At 42.0% G+C, this 21,741-nt stretch overlaps 1 protein-coding gene across 4 annotated transcripts in view; it reads left to right on the top strand.

The window, feature by feature from the left end:
• The first annotated feature begins 5,676 nt into the window (after nt 1-5,676).
• LOC148543461 (uncharacterized) overlaps nt 5,677-21,741 on the top strand; it is a 61,403-nt gene continuing 45,338 nt past the window's right edge. For all 4 annotated transcript variants that reach the window (XM_088442698.1, XM_088482175.1, XM_088482638.1 and 1 more), the window contains exons 1-5: nt 5,677-5,745; nt 11,056-11,329; nt 12,099-12,182; nt 12,549-12,606; nt 15,803-15,919. In XM_088442698.1, the coding sequence (XP_088298824.1) occupies nt 5,687-5,745; nt 11,056-11,329; nt 12,099-12,182; nt 12,549-12,599 (468 nt within the window). In that variant the 5' untranslated portion in view covers nt 5,677-5,686 and the 3' untranslated portion in view covers nt 12,600-12,606; nt 15,803-15,919. The remainder of the gene's footprint in view (nt 5,746-11,055; nt 11,330-12,098; nt 12,183-12,548; nt 12,607-15,802; nt 15,920-21,741) is intronic.

Below are 21,741 nucleotides of genomic sequence, written 5' to 3'. Positions count from 1 at the left end.
CTGCTATAAGATTATATGTTTATTCACAATAATCTGACTATACCATATACACTGTCTAATATTTCGCCAGTCTCAGGGTGTTAATTATTGTGTGTATTGTCTTATGTATTTTGTATTGCACTTTTTATATACTTATTTGGATTTCATTGGACATTTCATGTGTAAGTTCATGTTTTTTTAGATATTTGTAATAAAGGTTATTTTTTAAGGACACATATCTGTGTCCTGTCTTTGACAATAGAGTATAAGAGTGCTCGCATAACAGAGTTTCTTTCCTTGTTTCCTTCTTTCTGATAGTTATATGACTCTAGCGAGCACCACCACCCCTCCTATATATAATCTGCTTCATTCGCAGTATAATTTAGTGAGAGAAGTGGTACATTCGAATATGTGCAGATACATGTACATATAGGTGTTCTTTTACCATTATCTATATTTTCATATATTCATTTTTTGCCTGTGTGACTAGTCTTCCCGTCCCTTACTCCCTATATTGTAAATCATTGTTCTACCGAGGCAACTCGGTTTCTTGACAGTGTCATCACGGCGTCCGATATTTGATCTTCTCTTTAGAATTATTATATAGATTCATCTTACCTTTACATAATTCTTATACTGCACATCAAATGTCTACTTTCAATTTGAAAGAGGATTGACAACCAAAAGAAGGACCCATGAAGACCTGGACAGCATTTTTTCATTACCAGGAGACAATGAAAGTGCGAATATCAATTGGGATGAAGATTTCTCACAACTTAAGTTGTTATTACATAAACAACTGAGGGTGAATTGGGATCTCACTACCCTTGAAAGTTATCAAAAACAGAAGTTATCACCACGGGGTCTGAGACCTAAAATTTTCCCTTCCTTCAATCTTATCACATCCAACCTTCAAAAAGTATGGGAATCTTGTCTTCTTAAATGTGCACAAGATCTCATGACAGTCCTTATTAAACACAACCTTTTGGTATTGGAGGAGGTGGAGAAAGAAATAGAGGGCATGGGAAAGAAACTCCAAATATTTGAACAAGATCAGCACTTTCAGAAGTGCTTTGACAAACATAAAAAAGATTTGGATAACTACGAAAAGGTGATAATAGAAAGAAAACGGAAGAAGTTTTCCAGAGATAAAAGAGACTTCTTGACAGGTAAAATCTTTAAATGGAATCTAAGAACTGAACAAACACATCATAGGAATGATAGTTATAACTATTCATCCTCCGAAGCGGAGTCTTCAGGCATGGATGAATTCTCTGATGTGAGAACAGACTCCAGATCCCATTCCCTCAACTCTGCTGTTCCTTTTTTAGAGGATTTGGCAGATTCAAGAGGGAGATATTGTATAGGAGGCCAACGAGGAGGGGGCGGAAGAAAAGGAAGGGGTACCCAAAAATGGGACCCACTTCCACCCAGACAATCATGCAGAACCAACAGACGGAGATAATGGAAACTTCTCAAGAGGATGAACTGAAGATCATCAATTTATCGAATGAAATCTTATCACCAGCACAAATCTCTTTACTTAAAAAAGGACTTTCCTTTTCCCCAATGACCACTTTTCATCGTTTCTCATGGGAGAAAGATTTGCATTTGTTCAGGAGGAAATTACTGCTAAAGAAATTTTTCATAAATCAACAAAAGACTAAGGAGACAAGAGATCTCCTTACCCCACAAACAGAAGGAAATATAGTTTCTTCCATCATGGACTCTGATACAATGAATTTAGATAGCATGATGGATTTGGAAGCCCTAGCCATATTGGAAGAACTAGCGGAAGAATCCAGAGTTACCCCAGGAATACGGAAGATGAGACCTTTCTGTAGGGGTAAATCTACATTTTTTCCTCCAGAAAATACTTGTGCATAAGTCCAGATCCTCATGGAATTAGTATCCAGAGATCTGGATGCATTGCAGGAGAGACACAATCGTTTACTTTTCACAGGCATAATCTAACGGAACCTGAAAAATTGGCATTGAAGATCATGCAAAATTGGAAACACATTATCATCAAACCTTCTGACAAGGGGGGCAACGTTGTACTATGGCCTGTGGAAATGTATGTAAAAGAGATCTCCAAACAGTTGAGTGATTCCTCCTGCTACACAATATTACTGCTCAATCCGACAGAATTTTCAATCTCTCTATAAAGGATTGATACAAGAAGCCTTTCAGAAGGGGACTATCACTAAGAACGAATCAGATTTTTTACAAGTTAAATTTCCTAAAATACCAACATTTTATGCACTACCGAAAGTCCACAAGAACATCAACAATCCACCAGGTAGACCCATAGTGTCGGGTATAGGTAGTTTGACTGAAGAGGGCAGTAAATTTGTGGATATGCATTTGAGGGACCATGTACTCTCCTTACCCTCCTACCTCAAAGATACCAGAGACGTCTTGCAGAAGATACAAGATGTTAAATTAGAGGAGAACCATCTGCTTGCCTCTATAGATGTGGAATCACTTTACACCTCCATAAGACATCAAGAAGGCCTACATGCAGTTAGATATTTTCTAGAGATGGACAACAGAAGTGATTTTAACAAATTTTTGATCAGATTATTATCCTTCATTCTCCATAAAAACTATTTTACTTTTCAGAATAAGTTCTATCTACAAACCAGGGGAACAGCCATGGGTTCCACATGTGCTCCCACATACGCCAACCTATTTCTTGGTTGGTGGGAGCGGGAGGTGGTCTTCTCGGAGACTAATGACAAGTATACCCAAAATGTCATACAATGGCTTAGGTATATTGATGACATCTTTGTTATATGGGGAGGAGAAGAATATGGATTCGTAGAATTCATGAAAACCCTTAACATGAATGAATTGAATCTAAAATTGACCTGGGAGATCAGTAAACAAACAATTTCCTTTTTGGATTTAAAAATAGGCAAAAATACAGTTGGTGAGATGACCACGAATCTGTTCAGAAAACCAACTGCAACTAACAGCCTGCTTCATGAAAGCAGTTGCCATTTTCCACCGACGATCTCCAATCTCCCGAAAGGAGAGTTCCTTTGCCTGAGACGCAACTGCTCTAATGAAGTTGATTACATCACACAATGCGAAGCTCTCTCTCTGAGATTGAGAGCTAGAGTATATAGCAATCGGGCAATAAAGAAAGCCAGATACCTGGTGTCCCAGATCAACAAGGACACTTTAGTCTTTCCAGAACCCAAAGGACATCACAGAACAGAACACAAAGAACTAAGGTTTGTTGGAGACTACTGTAAAGAGTGGAAAATGCTTAAAGGTATCATACTAAAACACTGGCCAATCCTCTTACTAGATGCAGATTTAAGGTTACATCTTGATGAAAACGTCTCAATGAGTTGGAGAAGAGCTAGGAATTTGGGAGATCTCCTTACCCACAGTCATTTTGAACAGTTCCCTAGAAAGAAATCCAAAGCTGAAGGTACTTTTCCCTGTGGAGGTTGCAAAGCCTGTGCATATATGATAAAAATACTCAGATTCAAGACAAATTTGGCAGGAATGTATATATACGAGATTACTTCAACTGCAATACCTCAGGGGTCATTTATTGCCTGCAATGTGAGTGCAATCAGAGATATGTGGGGATGACAACACGTGCACTGAAATCACGTATACTTGAACATGTAGGTAATATACGAAATGCCCGGACAGATGTGGACAGAATGAAGAAGATCACCTCGGTAGCCAAACACTTTTTATATCAACACAATAGCGACCCCGGGAAACTTAAAGCTTACTGTCTGGAGAGAGTGAAGATGGGTATAAGAGGAGGTGATGTCAACATGATCTTATTGAGAAAAGAAACTGAATGGATATTCAGACTGGGTACCCTCACACCTGGAGGTTTGAATGAGTATAATAGCTATGCCCCATTCTTATAATTTTGATAGTGTTTGCAAGCCAACAGTGCAGGCTTTGCAAACACTCAGCTTTACCTACATACTTTCTGTGATCATTGCATTATAGATTTAACAGCCCCCCAATTCTTTTCCTCTCTCCTTCCCTCTTTCCCCCCCCTTTTTTCCCCTTTCTCCCCCCTTATATCTGCATGTCACTCACCATCTCTTCACTCATCAGTCAGAGACATGACATATTAATATTTACACACTAGGGCAGCGGTTTTCAACCGGTGTGCCGCGGCACACTAGTGTGCCGTGGCCGGTTGTGAAGTGTGCCGCGGGGCTGGGAGACTCAGGCGCGACCAGGTAGTGACCTGCAAAGATGCGGCGGCGTGACATCACAGGTCACGCATGCCGTGTTGTCCACTGCCCTCCAGCCCGCTCTGCCAGCCAACGCCCTGCGCCAATCAGCCAGCCCGTGCTCTGTCCAGGCAGGCTCTGCAGCCTGCCTGGAAGCCCGCCCGCACGCGATCCTGCTGCAGTGTGAGTGACAAGGGGGGAAGAAATGTGGGTTTTGTGACCAGACATTTTTTTTCTTCTTCGTGGGTACCAGCCATAGTTTATTTTTTCGTGGGAACCAGTCATGTCATTTTTTTTTGTGAGAACCAGCCATATGTTATCCAGCCATATATTTGCCTATTTAGTGGGGAACAATGTGTTTTGTTTTGTTTTTTGTTTCTGTGGGGCCAGCCATAGGTTTCTTTTTCTGTGGGGAGCAATTCTGTGGGGCGCAATGTGGTATGGTTGTTTTTTTTGTGGGGAGCAATGTGGTTTTTTTTTCTGTTAGGCCAGCCAATGGGATTGTTTTATTCTTGTGGGGGCCAATGTAGTGTGTTTTTTATTGTTGTGGGGGCCAATGTAGTGTGTTTTGTTCCTGTGGGAACTAATGTAGTGTGTTTTTTCATAGTCCGCGCACACCGCATCGCCGGATAGTGTGCCTTGGCAATTTTAAAATCTTGTGTAGTGTGCGGCGAGTTAAAAAAGGTTGAAAATCACTGCACTAGGGCATGATATCCACTGCGTACGTAGTTGAGGAACACTTTTAAAATAGGTATATCTTATCTCTCCTTTATCACAGTCACTTTAATAATTTTTAGTAATCATGTTATCACTTCACTCACGTCATACCAACAATTATTTATTATTTGGATTTTCTCTAAAACTGACTTTGTGCACAGCATATTTTTCCTCTTCTCAATTTTCACCCACTTTTATTATTTTTATCATAGCACATTATGGTCACACACATCATATATGTATATTTGATCTTTTACATACATTGTATTTTTATTTTTATTTTTGTTTATATTTTTTTCAGTCTCATATATTTTTTCTTATCCCTATTTACAATTTATTTTATTTTCAAAATAATTTTCTCTAGACTTTATCATAATCCTGTATTATTATATGACTTATTAATATTATTGCAGTACCTTTATATTCATCTTTATCAAATGGTTTAAGTACTTGTGCCTCTTCTCATATTTTGAAAGCTCATATAGTTTAAAGTATTTGTGCCTCTTTTCATACTCATAAGATTATACAGGACTTTCTCTGGTGCTCCTATTGAATCAATGTCTAATTACAAACAGCAGGCACACATAAGGTTAACTTTGCAATATGTTTCAGTCCTTGCCGAAATCAGTGTTTAATTACACTGATAGGCTGAGTGGCATGTCAATCTGGACCCTACTCTTAAACGATTGGTCAGTTCCCCTCCCTAGCACTATATGACACAGGAATTCTCTTCCTGTAGTTACCCCCGTGACCAAGCTACCGGCAAAATGCGCGTTGGGAGAGACGGATGCTCGTGGCTGCGCAGCACGCGGCATCCCCCTAGCAAGTTTGTACCCAAGTGGGATTGTATCTTTGTATTTATCCAGTTATTCTACTACTCTTAGCGTGTACAGCTAGCGCATTACAGCATGTATATTTTTTTAGATATGTATTTCTACACCTAGTGACTGTTTGTATCTCTGTTCCCAGGGACATCAGCACGCCTCATATCATTTTATTTTCACGCTGCTCCTCTCACTTGTTCCCTATTTCCGTGGAGCATGAGTAGGAGACAGCGGTGCATAGGCATTATCATTATATAGAGTCAGTAGACTGCATATGATTATATTATATGCTTCAGAGATTACTGTGGTGCCGACAGTGTTTATTGTATATATATTTTTTAAACTGTATTCAGTCCTATTAAGGACACTGTTTGAACTTGTACACACTTACTATAACTACCCCTTATATCAAAGGGGGTTGCGTCATGTGTGAGATGTAATATATGAGGTAGCCGTATCTATCACTCTGGATACCCTTGTTATAGTTTCATTTACTAGGCATGTGATATCGGAGAACTATCTCCTGTTATCATAGGCGATTCACGGTGACATTAACTCATCTAATTACTGTGTCTGACATATTACATAAGAATACAGACAATATATGTCTAACAGGATCTCTACTATCTAATTAGAACTGTCTCAGGTTATTATAAGTGATTCTTATGGATATCAATATATGTACTGTCTTTTTTGCCGTTGTATGCAAGAAGTATAAACTGCATACGTCTGATGGGATATCCTTATCCAATGTTATATACCAACAGTGGTAATTAATTGAGTGTCATACATTTTGAATACCAGAATACAGCACCTGTGATTTCTAAGATCCATTTATCTCCATAACAAGTGCTCTCATTATTACTATCCAATTCATCTATGATATTCCGAATATTTAGTAGGTTTGTGTTTTGAGAATACAGCCAATACGGAAGGTTCTTTCAGTAATGAATGAATAATATGTTATCTACATGATAGATGGTTATGATCATTATTATTATTCTATGTATTAACCATATGTACTAATGTGACACCCTGTCCACACTGTCCGTATCTTCTGAATTTTCTATTAACCGCGGGCTATCTCATTAAAGTAATTCTCTCATTGTGTGTCCGAAGCTTTATGTATGACACTCGACAGCAGAAATGAAATATAAGCAACGTCCCTGTTAGTCTGTTGTTTCCACAGGCAATTTGTTCTCCGGTAATCTCTCACTCCTCATAGATAGCTTTTAGCATAGGTGAGGAGCAGTAGAATGAGAAGTGACAACCCTATGCCTGGACTTTTCTAAATACTTCCATACCCACTATCCATTTATGAAGGATGTATTTATAGGTACTACTGCTATAAGATTATATGTTTATTCACAATAATAATAATAATAATATACCATATACACTGTCTAATATTTCGCCAGTCTCAGGGTGTTATTTATTGTAATTATTGTGTGTATTGTCTTATGTATTTAGTATTGCACTTTTTATATACTTATTTGGATTTCATGTGTAAGTTCATGTTTTTTTAGACATTTGTAATAAAGGTTATTTTTTAAGGACACATATCTGTGTCCTGTCTTTGACAATAGAGTATAAGAGTGCTCGCATAACAGAGTTTCTTTCCCTGTTTCTTTCCTTTGGACAGATATCTGACAGATAATTATATAGTGTATGCCCAGTATAAGTAATGTGAATTGATGACCTGATATAACATAGCTGAGATACTAATGATTAAGGGGTCTATTTACCAAGCCTTGGATGGAGATAAAGTGAATGGAGATAAGGTACCAGCCAATCATTACCTCCGTCGACTTTATCTCCATCCAAGGCTTAGTAAGCAGACCCGTGAAGCTCTATTAGCTGGAGAGCTCAGTACAGAATCAGCCAATCAGAAGTGACCAGCTGGTGCTGCTGGTCATCACCATCATTGTGTATGGTTGCACCAGCACACCAGCCACTGCAAGAGATACATCTCAAGGCAGGTGTATCTGCCTTCAGGTCTGCATTAGTCATAATCAGTGGTGGCTCCTGGGGTGTGGCTGCAGTGCACTCCAAAATTAAAATAGGGGAGCCACACCAACTGCCAGTGAGTCCCAGCCAGGGGCTGGCTGGCAATTTTTAGCCTGGGGGGCAAATGCATGCAGGCAGCCCTGGCAGAGGGGTAGCGTGTAGCCAGGGTGCCCGAAGAACATGCGTGCTACGGCGCCCCCCCTCTCAAGTGTTCCAGGGATTAATGTAAAGTAAAAATAAATATTAGGAACAGACCCGTTGTAGTGCCCATATGCAGTGCCCCCCTGTGCCCCAGGAGAGGATCCCCTTATGCAGGCCTCCAGTAGTGCCCCCAGTAGTGATCCCCTTATGCAGTGCCCCTTATACAGTGCCCCCAGTAGTGGTCCCCCCTGTGCAATGCCCCTTGTGCCCCCAGTAGTAAGAACCTTATATAGTGCCCCCATTAGTGGTACCCCCTATGCAGTGCTCCTTTTATAGTGCCCCCAGTAGCAGTCCACACCCCATGCAGTGCCCCCAATAGTGGTAACCCTTATGCAGGGCCCCTTAAATAGTGGCCCCAGTTGTAGAATCCCCCCTATGCAGTACCCCCAGTATTGCCCTTTTTATAGAGCCCCCAGCAGTGGTCCCTCGATGCAGTGCCCCCAGTGGTAGTCCCCTCCCCCCTATGTAGTGCCCTTAGTAGTAGTCCCCTCCCCCCTATGCAGTGCCCCTAGTAGTTGTCCCCTCCCCTTGTAGTGCCCCTAGTAGTAGTAGTCCCCCCTTGTAATAGTAGTCCCCCCCTTGTAGTGCCCCCAGTAGTAATCCCCCCAGTGTAGTGCCCCCAGTTATAATCCCCAGTAGTGGTCCCCCCTTGTAGTGCCCCCCCCTGTAGTGCCTCCAGTAGTGATATCCCCCTTGTAGTACCCCCTGTAGTGGTCTCCCTCTTGTAGTGCCCCCAGTAGTAGTGCCTCCAGTCCAGTAGTGGTTCCCCCTTTGTAGTGCCCCCAGTAGTAGTAGTCCCCCCCCTTGTATTGCGCCCATTAGTAGTAGTCCCCCCCCTTGCAGTGCCTCCAGTAGTGGTTCCCCCTTTGTAGTGCCACCAGTAGTCCCCCCCCCTTGTAGTGCCCCCATTAGTAGTAGTCCCCCCCTTGCAGTGCCTCCAGTAGTGGTTCCCCCCTTGTGGTGCCCCCAGTAGTGGTCTCCCCCTTGTAGTGCCAGCCTCCCCCCCAGTAGACACACGTAGTGAAAAACAAAACAAAAAACACTTACCTGAATACCCGCCGTCGCCATCCGCTCCTCCGTCTGTCCTTCCCGGGCATTATGGGAGAGACGTCATATGATGTCATTACACCTCTCCCATTGCCCACTGCGGGAGATGGAACATGGAGCGGCTCCTGCAGTGGGCGCAGCAGCAGCTAATGAGAGTCTGACAGACTCTCATTGGCTGCTGCTTCCAACAAACACACAGCTGCCAGAGCCGGCGACTGTGTGTTTGTCACTTGTGTAGCGCTGACCGAACTCCGTCCGGTAAGAGCTACACACGCGGTGCAGTCTGTGTCACAGTGACACAGACTGCCCGCGGCCCGCATGACGCTGCGGCCCGGGGGGCACATGGCACCCTGCCCCCCGGCCCAGCCCGCCACTGGTCCCAGCCATCTATGTTTGGCAGCATTTGAAATGACAGTTGATGTGGTCCCCCTATTTGAATTGTGGACTGCGCTGCAGCCCTATCTCTGGAGCCGCCACTGGTCATAATTATGAGAACACGCCCCCTTTCCTTCCCTTCCTCATGCCACTGCTCCAGCGCCTAAGTAATCATAAGCATACTTACTGACTTTCTGGCAGCCCCCTCCGGAAGGGGGCAGCCAGGTCGGTGCAGCAGGAGGTGTTGTGGCACTTAAGTGGGTGGTGTGGGTGTATGCCAGCGTGATGGCATCATCCTGGCTGATATTACCGGCATAGTAAAGCAGGGGGCGTTGCTACGATTCAGCGCAAATTGCGTCATCCGTCCCTGGACTGCCCACTTTTGCTCGCTAAGTGCTACCGGGTGCAGGGGGGGAAGCGGCCATTCTAGGAGACTTGCCTACTATTGCAGGGAGCCGGGAGTGGCACCCAATTTTTGGAAAAGCTCCCGGCCGTCTCGGGAGAGTAAGCAACTGTAAGTATGAAGTGTAAAAATTTTAATACAGACTTATATGCACTGTTTATGGTAAGTAGATGCAGTATAAAAATGTGTATCTCACTCAGCACAATAGCTGTACGTCCGACACTACATGAGCCTCACTCTGTATATGTTTCCACAGATGCATAGTATGGGCCTGAATGTATCACAGACACACACAGCGCACAGATAATACACATCATTGCTGTGTGTAATGATTACATTTCTGCTCATCTTAATTATGTGTATTGATTTACTGACATGTAATCATTACATTGTATTTACTATTAACCCCCAATGCCCTGCCTGAGATACATAGCAGCCCCCTGCCAGGGCACCTAGTGATGTCATAGTGGTAGCTGATGATGCCACTATTTAAGGTATGATGGGTATAATAAGGCAGCTGGATGCTTCCTGTGTCATATCTGATATTGCTGGACTAGTGACAGTACAGATATTTCTCTTCTCATTTCTGAGTGGATAAAATGATTTTAAGATGAAGGAGGAAAATAACCATCCTAAGGACCATCAAATGACTGTAAGTATCTCTTATAGAGCTATGGACTCACTGTATAATACTCCTATTCACTTGCATAAAATAATGAAATATCTTGGGAATGGGACCCAAATCTAAACACAGAATGCATTTATGTGTTATATACACCTGAAGGTCATTTTATACTATATTTATAATAATTTTGTGCATCAAAAAAAGTTTGTGTACATACATGAAATTAATTTATGTTTCATATACACCTTATACACAGAGCCTGAAGGTTATTTTATACAATAGTTTTAATAATTTGTGCTTTAAACAAAGTTTGTGTACATTAAACCATCAGAAAGCAAAGGTTTCACTTTCCCAGTCATGCTAAAAATATTCCGTATTTCGGAATATGCCGTATTTCGGAATATTTGGATATGGGAGACTCAACCTGTAACAATATGATTTATGGATAAAAATGTAAAATTATAAAAATTACTGTCATTTGTAGATAAGAATAGATTGTGATGAAGTATTTTTTTAGCTATTACTATATAAATGTTAATCATAATACACCATAATATGTAGCTGTGGGTACATTATTAAATTATACTAATCTTAGCTATTGTTACATTCTCATGGAGTCTTTTAGGTTAAAATGTGTCTGTTTTCTCTTTTTAGTGCTTCGCTGCATAAACTGCCCCCTGTGGTCCCTCTGCCAAGAAAACACCTGGCAGTACCTGAGGCCGTGGTCCCTTTCCCAAGAAAACACCTGGCAGTATCTGAGGCCGTGGTCCCTAGGCCAAGAAAACACCTAGCAGTACCTGAGGCCATGGTCACTGTGCCAATAAAACACCTAGCAGTACCTGAGGCCGTGGTCACTATGCCAATAAAACACCTGGCAGTACCTGAGGCCATGATCACTATGCCAAGAAAACACCTGGCAGTACCTGAGGTAAGTGCTTTGAGTGTCATTGTGGTTACTTACCTTTTCCTTTATGTCCTAGTATTTATATATGTTTTGTCATACAATGTAATGCTTATTACACTGACATTTACATCTTATATGTTGTAAATGAAATAAAAATAATTGGTAGTGAACAAGTCCATAGCCACGATTCAAATCAAAGCAATGATGAGTAGCCCCGGAGGGAGCTCCCAGAGCTATTCCATTCAGCCTGATGTTTGGCCCGACTAAAGGATTTCTTGTCGCACCCTCCTGGGGGTGCGAGGAGAAACCCGACAAAAGTGCAATAAAAGCCTTGTGGCCGCCACTTTAGTCGGAAAATGCCGGTTCTCGCGACTAAACACTTATGTTAAGTCACAAGAACCGTCATTCTCTGACTTAACAGTGCGCTGAATTGAATAATTGAAAATAAGATAAGCTAAATATATAAAACTAAGAAATGTGAACAAAGGCTTGAAAAACTTCCAGATAAAACTAGTAAAACAAATATATTCCAATTATATATACTATATCTAGTCATACATTGTAGTTTTATATAAATAAATACTGAAATTCTGTTTGAAATTCAGCTGCCAATTAAAATATGTAAAAAAATCTCTACTACAGGCTCAGTCAATCATAAAAGCTACACCTGTGGTATTACATGTCTGTGTGAGGACACGTAGGTTACCCATCCATAATCTCCTGTCTCCTTGTGTACTCTGAGTGTGTCGGTGCCCAGTAATTAACTCTCTGCTGTCCATCCTTCCTCCTGCAGGTGAAGGCGCACCATCTAAGTCTGGCCCACAAGATCCCTGAAGGCGCCAGAGCAACCAATGTTCAGCTGAGACTCGTCCTCCAGGTATTCTTGTACCATGTAATTAAAAGTTTATGGGTTCTGTTTATCATAGTTGTGGACTAACAATCTACATCACAGCAATACAAATTGTTGTTACCCCACAAGTTACCATGCTGGGACATGTGTACATATGCTGGTCTTTACAGCTGTGCAATATTAAAAAAAAAAGAAAGTCTGCCTTGGGGTATGCTATAATGGAGGGGTGTATATTACATAGGACTGGAATGCAGATTAGGCAAAGGAAGTGACCTGGGAACAATAGGAACAAATAGTGGTTTATACTTACAAACTATAATTCATTGAATAACTGATGCACAACATATACCAGACACAATAGTAACTGTACTATTTCTGTATTATTTTCCATAGGACAATACTAGAAGGACAACAGGCTCAGTACCAGGGACATTGGTCTTATGAGATGCACGTACGTACTTTGTGCTGATATCACATGAACAATATGTTACAATGGGAATTATGGATAAAAATTGAACATAATGAAAAATAGTTATTTATAGATAAGAATAGATTATTATGAAATATTTTTAGCTAGTTCTATTTAAATGTTCATCATAGACCATAACAGGGCCGTAACTAGGGTGTAACATGCCCTGAGGGCAGAACCGGCTGCCCGATGCAATGTCTATATGCCACTGAGCGCCCGCTGCTATACATTAGTAGCACTGCACATGGCTACATTGCTGTAGCTGCAGCCCTGCCTGTCACTCTCTGGTTGCTCCGCCTCCTGACCCATCTGCAGGGACAGGAGAGATGTCATGACGTCTCTCCTCAGCTCCCACAGTTCCAAGAGAAGCTGTTTGTTGGAACATGGGCGTGCAGGAGACGGCGGCAGCGGCAGGCAGCATGGAAGGTCCGGTGCCAGTATCCTACATAGAAGGGCCCAGTGTGATTGTCACTCTAACACACAGGACTCCAGTGCACAGTCACAGCAGGTAAATAGGTTACACATATCAAAGTGTCCTCATACTGACAGTTACACCATTTTACCTATAGTAAAAGCTAATATAAAATATGTATAGTATGTATGCAGCAGTTTCAGGGACTCACTGGAACCACATATATTATACTATATTACACAATGGGGATATTTTTCATCTACACAACAGATTTCATGTCAGTAATGTAATGTAAGGACACTACTGCCAGCCTGTACTATTAGGGAATGGTGTCCTAAAGAGAATAATATATTGTGTTCTTCCATCTATGGGCCTGATTCACTACAGATCGCAATACTGTGTACACACGTAGTTCAACTGTGATAACAAGCTAATCCACTGCGATTGCAATGCAAACTCAGCACTACATAAGGACACCCACTTTACCATACACACATCCATAATACTCAGCAGTACATAAGGACACCCACTTTACCATACACACATCCATAATACTCAGCACTACATAAGGACGCCCACTTTACCATACACACATCCATAATACTCAGCACTACATAAAGACGCCCACTTTACCATACGCACATCCATAATACTCAGCACTACATAAGGTGCCCACTTTACCATACGCACATCCATAATACTCAGCACTACATAAGGAGGCCAACTTTACCATACGCACGTCCATAATACTCAGCACTACATAAGGACACCCACTTTACCATACGCACATCCATAATACTCAGCACTACATAAGGTGCCCACTTTACCATACGCACATCCATAATACTCAGCACTACATAAGGAGGCCAACTTTACCATACGCACGTCCATAATACTCAGCACTACATAAGGACACCCACTTTACCATACGCACATCCATAACTCAGCACTACATAAGGACGCCCACTTTACCATACGCACATCCATAATACTCAGCACTACATAAGGACGCCCACTTTACCATACACATATCCATAATACTCAGCACTACATAAAGACGCCCACTTTACCATACGCACATCCATAATACTCAGTACTACATAAAGACGCCCACTTTACCATACACACATCCATAATACTCAGCACTATATAAGGACGCCCACTTTACCATACACACATCCATAATACTCAGCACTACATAAGGACGCCCGCTTTACCATACACACATCCATAATACTCAGCACTACATAAGGTGCCCACTTTACCATACGCACATCCATAATACTCAGCACTACATAAGGACGCACACTTTACCATACGCACATCCATAATACTCAGCACTACATAAGGACGCACACTTTACCATACACACATCCATAATACTCAGCACTACATAAGAATGCCCACTTTACCATACACACATCCATAATACTCAGCACTACATAAGGACGCCCACTTTACCATACACACATCCATAATACTCAGCACTACATAAGGACGCCCACTTTACCATACACACATCCATAATACTCAGCACTACATAAGGACGCCCACTTTACCATACACACATCCATAATACTCAGCAGAATAGCGAAACCATCGGTACAAACGAGTACCATCGGACCCATACACACACTTGTACAAGCCCTGACCTTACCCAGAAATTGCTGACAGCCACGCACGCTATGAGGCCTCAGGCTGCGTATGGCTTCACAATGACTAATTTATGCACGCCCCTGAAACAGTGTGTGAACACACTGGTATGCCTGCATTTCACCGACCACCTCCCCGTCACTACCCACAAATGGCACTTCCTGTCAATCACTCTGTGATGGGACTGCGTAGCCTTTGCGATTGCAGTCCTGATCGCAGTGGCCAGCTTGCGCACGTGCACGGCAATACGTATGCATATGCATAATGCAACAATCGGCTGATTGCGTGCGTATTAGCAGCTGCGATCCAAGATGAATCAGGCGCTGTGTACATACCTTCCAGCATTTAAACACACAAAATGGGGACAAACAATATTAACAGCCAAGAGCCCCAGGACCAGACTGGTACAGTATCATTTGCCATGGCCCCTCCAGTGTTTTAAACTAACAGTAATATCAAAATATGACATGGGGGGGGGGGGCACTGATGCTCCTTCTCACACAGGGCACCACAATGTCTAGTTACAGCTCTGCCATAATATCTAGTTATGGATCCCATTCATATACTAATCTTTGCATCTCAGTAACTATCATAGAGCACATTACATTTTACTTAAAATGTCACTGTAATATATTTATTTTTCTGTATAATAATATAGAATAACTGATGAGTATAAAATGAGGACAGTGGGCCTGATTCAGACCCGCTCGTGAGCGCTCGCAAGCGGGTCTATGTTGGCCCAGTGCGCATGCGCACGACTGGGGCCGGCCCCAATGACATCACAAGTCAGAGCCGAAAGCACTCTGGGGCTTGCGGCAACGAGACCCTACCTCAAGGGTCTCGTCGCAAGCCCGATGGTCGCGATGGTCTTGACCATCGCGACCATCTTTTTGGCCGCTCGCTATAGCTGTGGGTGGTTACCCACAGCTATGCGAGTGGGCAGGAGGCCGCTCTAAAAATTAAGAAGGACAGCCCTGATTCAGAGCGAGCACTCTTTCAGAGCGTCCGGCTCTGAATCAGGGCTAGTGTCCCAATGACGTGTATCAGCCTCATTACATTGTATAATGTTCTCATGGAGTAATTTAGGTAATATGGTGTCTGTTTCTCTTTTAGGGGTTTGCGGCATAAATTGCCCCCCGTGATCTCTATGCCAAGGAATCATCTGGCAATGCCAAGGAAACACAAAAAGAAATACTGGAGCCGCACTGAGAAGATGCTCACTAATATAAGGTTGATGTTATCTCATAAATATACCTAATACAAACTAAATATATACGCACATGTTCATGTGCAATAATACTCCTATAATGGATCATGAGACCACAGTCTGATAGACCTATCAATAAGGAAGTTTGTGGTGCTCCCCAGAGTCAGCATATAGCATATAGATCATGGAAGTGAAAGAAAAAGAGACTCTGGGCCTGATTCAGACCCACTCGCGAGCGGCTGTCCGCTCGCAAGTGGGTCGATGTTCTGGACTGAGCATGCGCACGACGGAGGGAGCTCAGTCGTGCGCATGCACCAGACGCGACGAGCGAAGGAAAGTCCTTCGCTCGTTGTGTCTGATCAAAGGGGGCGTGCTGTCGATGTTGATTGACAGCACGCCCCCTTTGGTAGGCGTGCCAGGGGCGTGCCTCCCTGACGGGGGCGTTCCCATGGGAACGCCTCCCGTCAGAAGTCGGCCCACTGACATCACTAGTGATGTCAGTGGGAGTGATTTTGGCTCTGATAGACCATCAAGACCATCGCAGCCATCAAACTGCACGCTCGTATAGCCTGTGGGTGGTCACCCACAGCTATACGAGCGTCCAGGAGGACGCTCCATTTTCATGGAGGCCGGCCCTCATTCAGAGCGTGCGCTCTGCTCAGAGCGTACGGCTCTGAATGAGGGCCTCTATGTGGGGGCACACTATAGGTATTGGAGATATAAAAATTAACTTTTAATGAATAAATATTTAAAATTATTATTATAGCAATTGACAAACGAACAAGCAATACATATATGAATCTTAATCAGGGAAGATATTATCCCTGCTGTGGGTAATAGATAGCCAGGCAGAATAATATTACATTGATGTAAATATTTATATGCGCCTTTGGCCACAATACAATATTTAACCAGATAACTCACAATCTTGACCTATTTTAGTGAATGACAGATAAACAAATAGTACATATAAATTTCAATCAGGGGAGATATTATCTCCGCTGTGAGTGTGTGAGTATTTATATGTGCCTTTAGCCCCAAATACCTCAGTCTTAAGATCAGCAATTGACAAACAAACAAATAATACATATATAACTCTCAATCAAGGGAGATATGACCTCCTGTATGGGTAATAGATAGCCAGGCGAGATAATGTTAAATTGATATGGATATTTATATGTGCCTATAGCCACAATACAATATTTTACCAAAAAATTCACAGTCTAGGCATATTGCTCCACTTTACATGCTCATATCTGTAATAGGAAGCAGTAATAATTGATAGAAAAATTGGGCAAATACATGTATATAAATATGGATGCCTGCATGCATTTAAGTAGTTTAATATGTGAAATTATATCATATATTGTGTGTGTAATACTGTCATAAGGTTAATAAAATATAAATAACCTCACATAGATAAACTTCAAAAAGAACTAGCCAAGACAAAAAACATGAAAAAGCACATGAAACACCCTGCAGGACCTCATTGATATTATGTCACATTAGAAATACAGAGCAATCAGCTTCTTATCCCTCTCGATGTATATAGTATACTGCAAATGAAAATGAGAGGGGAGGTCCAGCACATTGTATATAAATATGTATGGACTAAACTGGCAGGTTTGGTGGCCGTCTGCCCTGATGCGCTGGGCAGTGCAGGGGGTATACGCCACTTACCTGTCCAGTATGCGGTCCTGGTGTAGTCAGCGGTGCTGTCAGTGTCGCTAGTGCATGCCGCTGTGCGTAGTTGGAAGACCGGAGTCACATGTGCGCATCACGTGACCCGGAAATGTCAGTCTGACACGCGTTTCGCCGATACGAGGCTTGCTTACAGTCCCAACCCTATAGCCTAAGCAATAGGTCAGTCTTTTTGTACCCGCTGCCGACCAATTACATAGTCCCATTCATGAGTGATAGACTCAATGGCCTGTTAGTAACGTACATCTGTTCTGTTTTGGAAGAATGCGAGAAGGAGATCGAACGACTTGGTAAAAATCTAGAACAGTGGGAAAGTGATATACACTTTCAGAATACCTTTGAGAAAACTAAAAAGGATCTATCAACATACGAACAAACCATAATAGATCGCAAGAAAAATAAATTTGCGAGAGACAAAAGGGATTATTCATCTGGAAAAGCTTTTAGGTGGCATAGAACTCATCCCAGGAGAGAATCTCCCGGTAATCCAGGATCTTATACATCATCAGAGGCAGAATCCTCTGGAACTGAAGACAATCAAGAACACCCTGATCCAACTCTCACCCCTCCAATCATAGGGGAGGATCCACTACCAATATCAATCCTCATTTTTTAGGGGATCCTCGGGGAGCAAGGGGCAGACAAAGACCACCCAGAGAAAGACGAGGAGGAGCCATAAGAAGAGGAAGAGATCGACATCAGTGGGAATCTCCATCACCCCCGAGATATTTCACAAGAAAGACACGGGGTTATTGAATCAAGCACCACTGTCTGGAATACCAGCGATCACAACCTCCAATTCGCAACTTAAAATCATCAATCTTTCCACAGACATTCTTACTACTGCACAACATGCAGTACTAAGTAAAGGTTTATCTTTTTCTCCCACCCAGCATTTTCATCGCTTTAATTGGGAGAAAGACCTCCGTCTGTTCAGTAGAAAATTACTACTTAGCAAAATGTTTGCTAGTAAAGACAGTTCTGATAATATGGATATGACATCGTTACCAACTTGTGACAGAGTAGTATTAAGATCTGACAATGATTTGAATGATCCATCCTTATTAACAAAAATGGAAATTGAAGCACTATTTGCATTACAGGATCTTGAAAATGAATCAGGGATTACTGGACAGACCACCTGGGATTCTGCCAGCAGACCATCAGTTAAGAAAAAATCAATATTTTTTCCAAATGATAATATATGTCCTGAAGTAAAAATCTTTACTAAAATGGTCTCTAAAGAATTTGATGAAATCTATTTGAAAACTATGTCAAAACCTTTATACTCATCTAATTTAACCCACTGTGAGAGAAAGGCATTGCAAGAAATTGGTGAGTGGAAAGACATCCTTATCAAACCTTCAGATAAGGGAGGGAATGTTGTGATTTGGCCGAGAGAGATGTATGTCACTGAGGCAAAGAGACAACTTGAATTCTAAGATTGTTACCAAAGATTGATCTTCAATCCTATTGAAGACTATAAAAGTCTATACAATGGTATCATTGATCAAGCACTTAAGGGTCAAACAATATCCCCACAAGAACATGCCTTTTTACAAACAAAATATCCCAAGATCCCCACATTTTACATGTTACCGAAAGTACACAAAAATACGGATATTCCACCGGGAAGACCAATTGTATCTGGGAAGGGAAGCCTGACAGAACGAGCCAGTACTTTCTTGGACTTACACCTAAGACATCATGTGACTAGTTTGCCTTCTTATGTCCAAGATACAACTGATGTACTGCGCAAAATAAATGACATAAAATTAGAGAGAGATCAGTATCTGGTAACATTAGATGTTGAAGCATTATATACGAGCATATCCCACGATATAGGGATTAAAGCGGTACAATATTTTATGTCAATGGAAGGTCCGGCAGACTTTCACAACTTCCTCTCTGACTTACTAAAATTTGTGTTATATCATAATCTCTTTACATTTAATGACAAACCATATCTACAGACCAGAGGAACTGCAATGGGGGCTGCATGTGCCCCCACTTATGCCAACATTTTCCTAGGTTGGTGGGAGAAGGAATGTGTTTTTCATGTTGACAATGATAATCTGTCATCTCATATTGTCACATGGATAAGATACATAGATGACATACTACTCATCTGGGAAGGAGATGTTGATTTACTGTTATTCATTACGACATTGAATAACATTAATCTTAACATTATCCTTACACATGAAATTAGTCAAGAGAAAATACCCTTCCTAGATCTTATGATCTATGTCAACAATGATGGCATGATCGCAACTGATCTTTATAGAAAAACTACTGCCACAAATAGCCTCCTCCACCAAACCAGCTCGCATTTTCCACCAACGGTAGACAATATACCGAAAGGTGAATTCCTGCGGTTGCGTAGGAATTGTTCGGATGATACTCATTTCAAACAGCAAAGTCAAAATCTTGCAGTAAGACTAAAAGAAAGAGGCTACAGCAACACGTCTATCAAAAAAGCCCAGAGAGGGATACAACACACCAACAGAAACAATCTGGTTTTCAGTAACAAGAAGAAGAAAGATAAGAGTGGGAAAATCAGATTCATTGCTAATTTTTGTAGGGAGTGGAAGGAGCTACAAGGTGCCATTCAGAAACATTGGCCAATTTTATTGGCAGATAATGACTTAGCCCTGGCATTGGAAAAACGAGTGAACATGGGCTGGAGACGATCCGGAAACCTCAAAGACCAATTAGTACACAGCCACTATCTCAAATCAACTCCCAAACAATCCGACATTTCTGGCACTTTTCCATGTGGCTCATGCAAAATATGCAATCATATTTTTAAAACAAATGTGATTAAGGATAGATTCAACAAAGATATTAGAATCAGAGATTACTTTAACTGTAAGACTGAGGGAGTCATTTACTGCATAATGTGTACATGCAACAAGAGATATGTGGGTATGACTACTAGGTCCCTAAAACAACGTGTACTTGAACACATAGGCACCATACGCAATGCAGCTACAGATCTGCAGAAAATGAAAAAATTAACTACGGTGGCTCGACACTTCTTCTATCATCATCAAAAATCATACAAAGATCTTAAAGTTTGTGGACTGGAACAGGTCAAATTGGGCATACGCGGTGGAGACATCACCAATGCCCTACTCAGGAAAGAGAGTGAATGGACCTTTAGATTAGGAGTAGTTACACCTGTGGGCATGAATGAATACATTAATTTTGGTGTCTTTCTATCAACTTGAATATTTTTTATATCAGCATTTTTATTTCTGTCGATACCTTCCCCAGTCATAATATTAATTTCTTTTCAATTTTTTCACTTCGTCACCTTTTTTCACTTTAATAGTTTAATTATGTTGCACAATTATCACTATAGTTGTCACTATTTATAAACACTTATTAATTAACAATCATATTTCTTTCACCATCATCACATTTTAATCATCATAGATGAATTTATAATCACATTATACATCAATCACTAACATATTGCACATTATCACTGATATTGATTAGCTTTATAATCTCTTCATTAATTGAACTACCTTTTAATCCTCATTATTCATCACTTTTAATAATTATACTCTTCACTGATGTATGTACACAATAGGTGGCATACTCGTATACTTTCTACTTCAGGGTCCATAGGGTATCCACAGGATACCTTGGGGTATAGGTGTGACGTCAGTCGCAGGGCACCAAAGAGTTAAGCTTTCAGCCTCCCAGGATGCACTAGGTCCCCCTCCTATACCCCGCCCCCGGGCCAAGGCACCTCAGTTTAGTTTGGTGCCCGGCCGGAGTCGGGTGCACCTGTTGGAGTGGGGGCTAGAAGAGCCCCTGAAGCTTTTTCTTCATGCAGCTGTGGCTGCACATCTGGATGAACAGCATGGACAGTCAGTCCTGACGTCCATGCTGTCTTCCCTACACCCCGCCGGTACCAGAACGCCGGTACTGATCCGGGGATGCTGGTGGGCGTCTGGGGTCACAGCTAGCGGTGACCCCAGATGCTCCGGACCATGGCCGGATTCAAGGGGGACAGAGGTAAGCAGCGGGGTCCCGCGGTGGGTCCCCGCTGATCACATGGTCCTAAGTCCCCAGGCAGGGGGCTCCCTGGGGACTGGCTGCAGCGTGGAGCCAGGCGACCAACCTGCGC

The sequence above is a fragment of the Taudactylus pleione genome, unplaced genomic scaffold (genome assembly GCF_031769625.1).
Source record: "Taudactylus pleione unplaced genomic scaffold, aTauple2 ptg000002l, whole genome shotgun sequence".
Lineage (NCBI taxonomy): Eukaryota > Metazoa > Chordata > Amphibia > Anura > Myobatrachidae > Taudactylus > Taudactylus pleione.
Note: the sequence above shows the minus strand (reverse complement) of the source record. Positions and strands in the feature narration are given on the sequence as shown.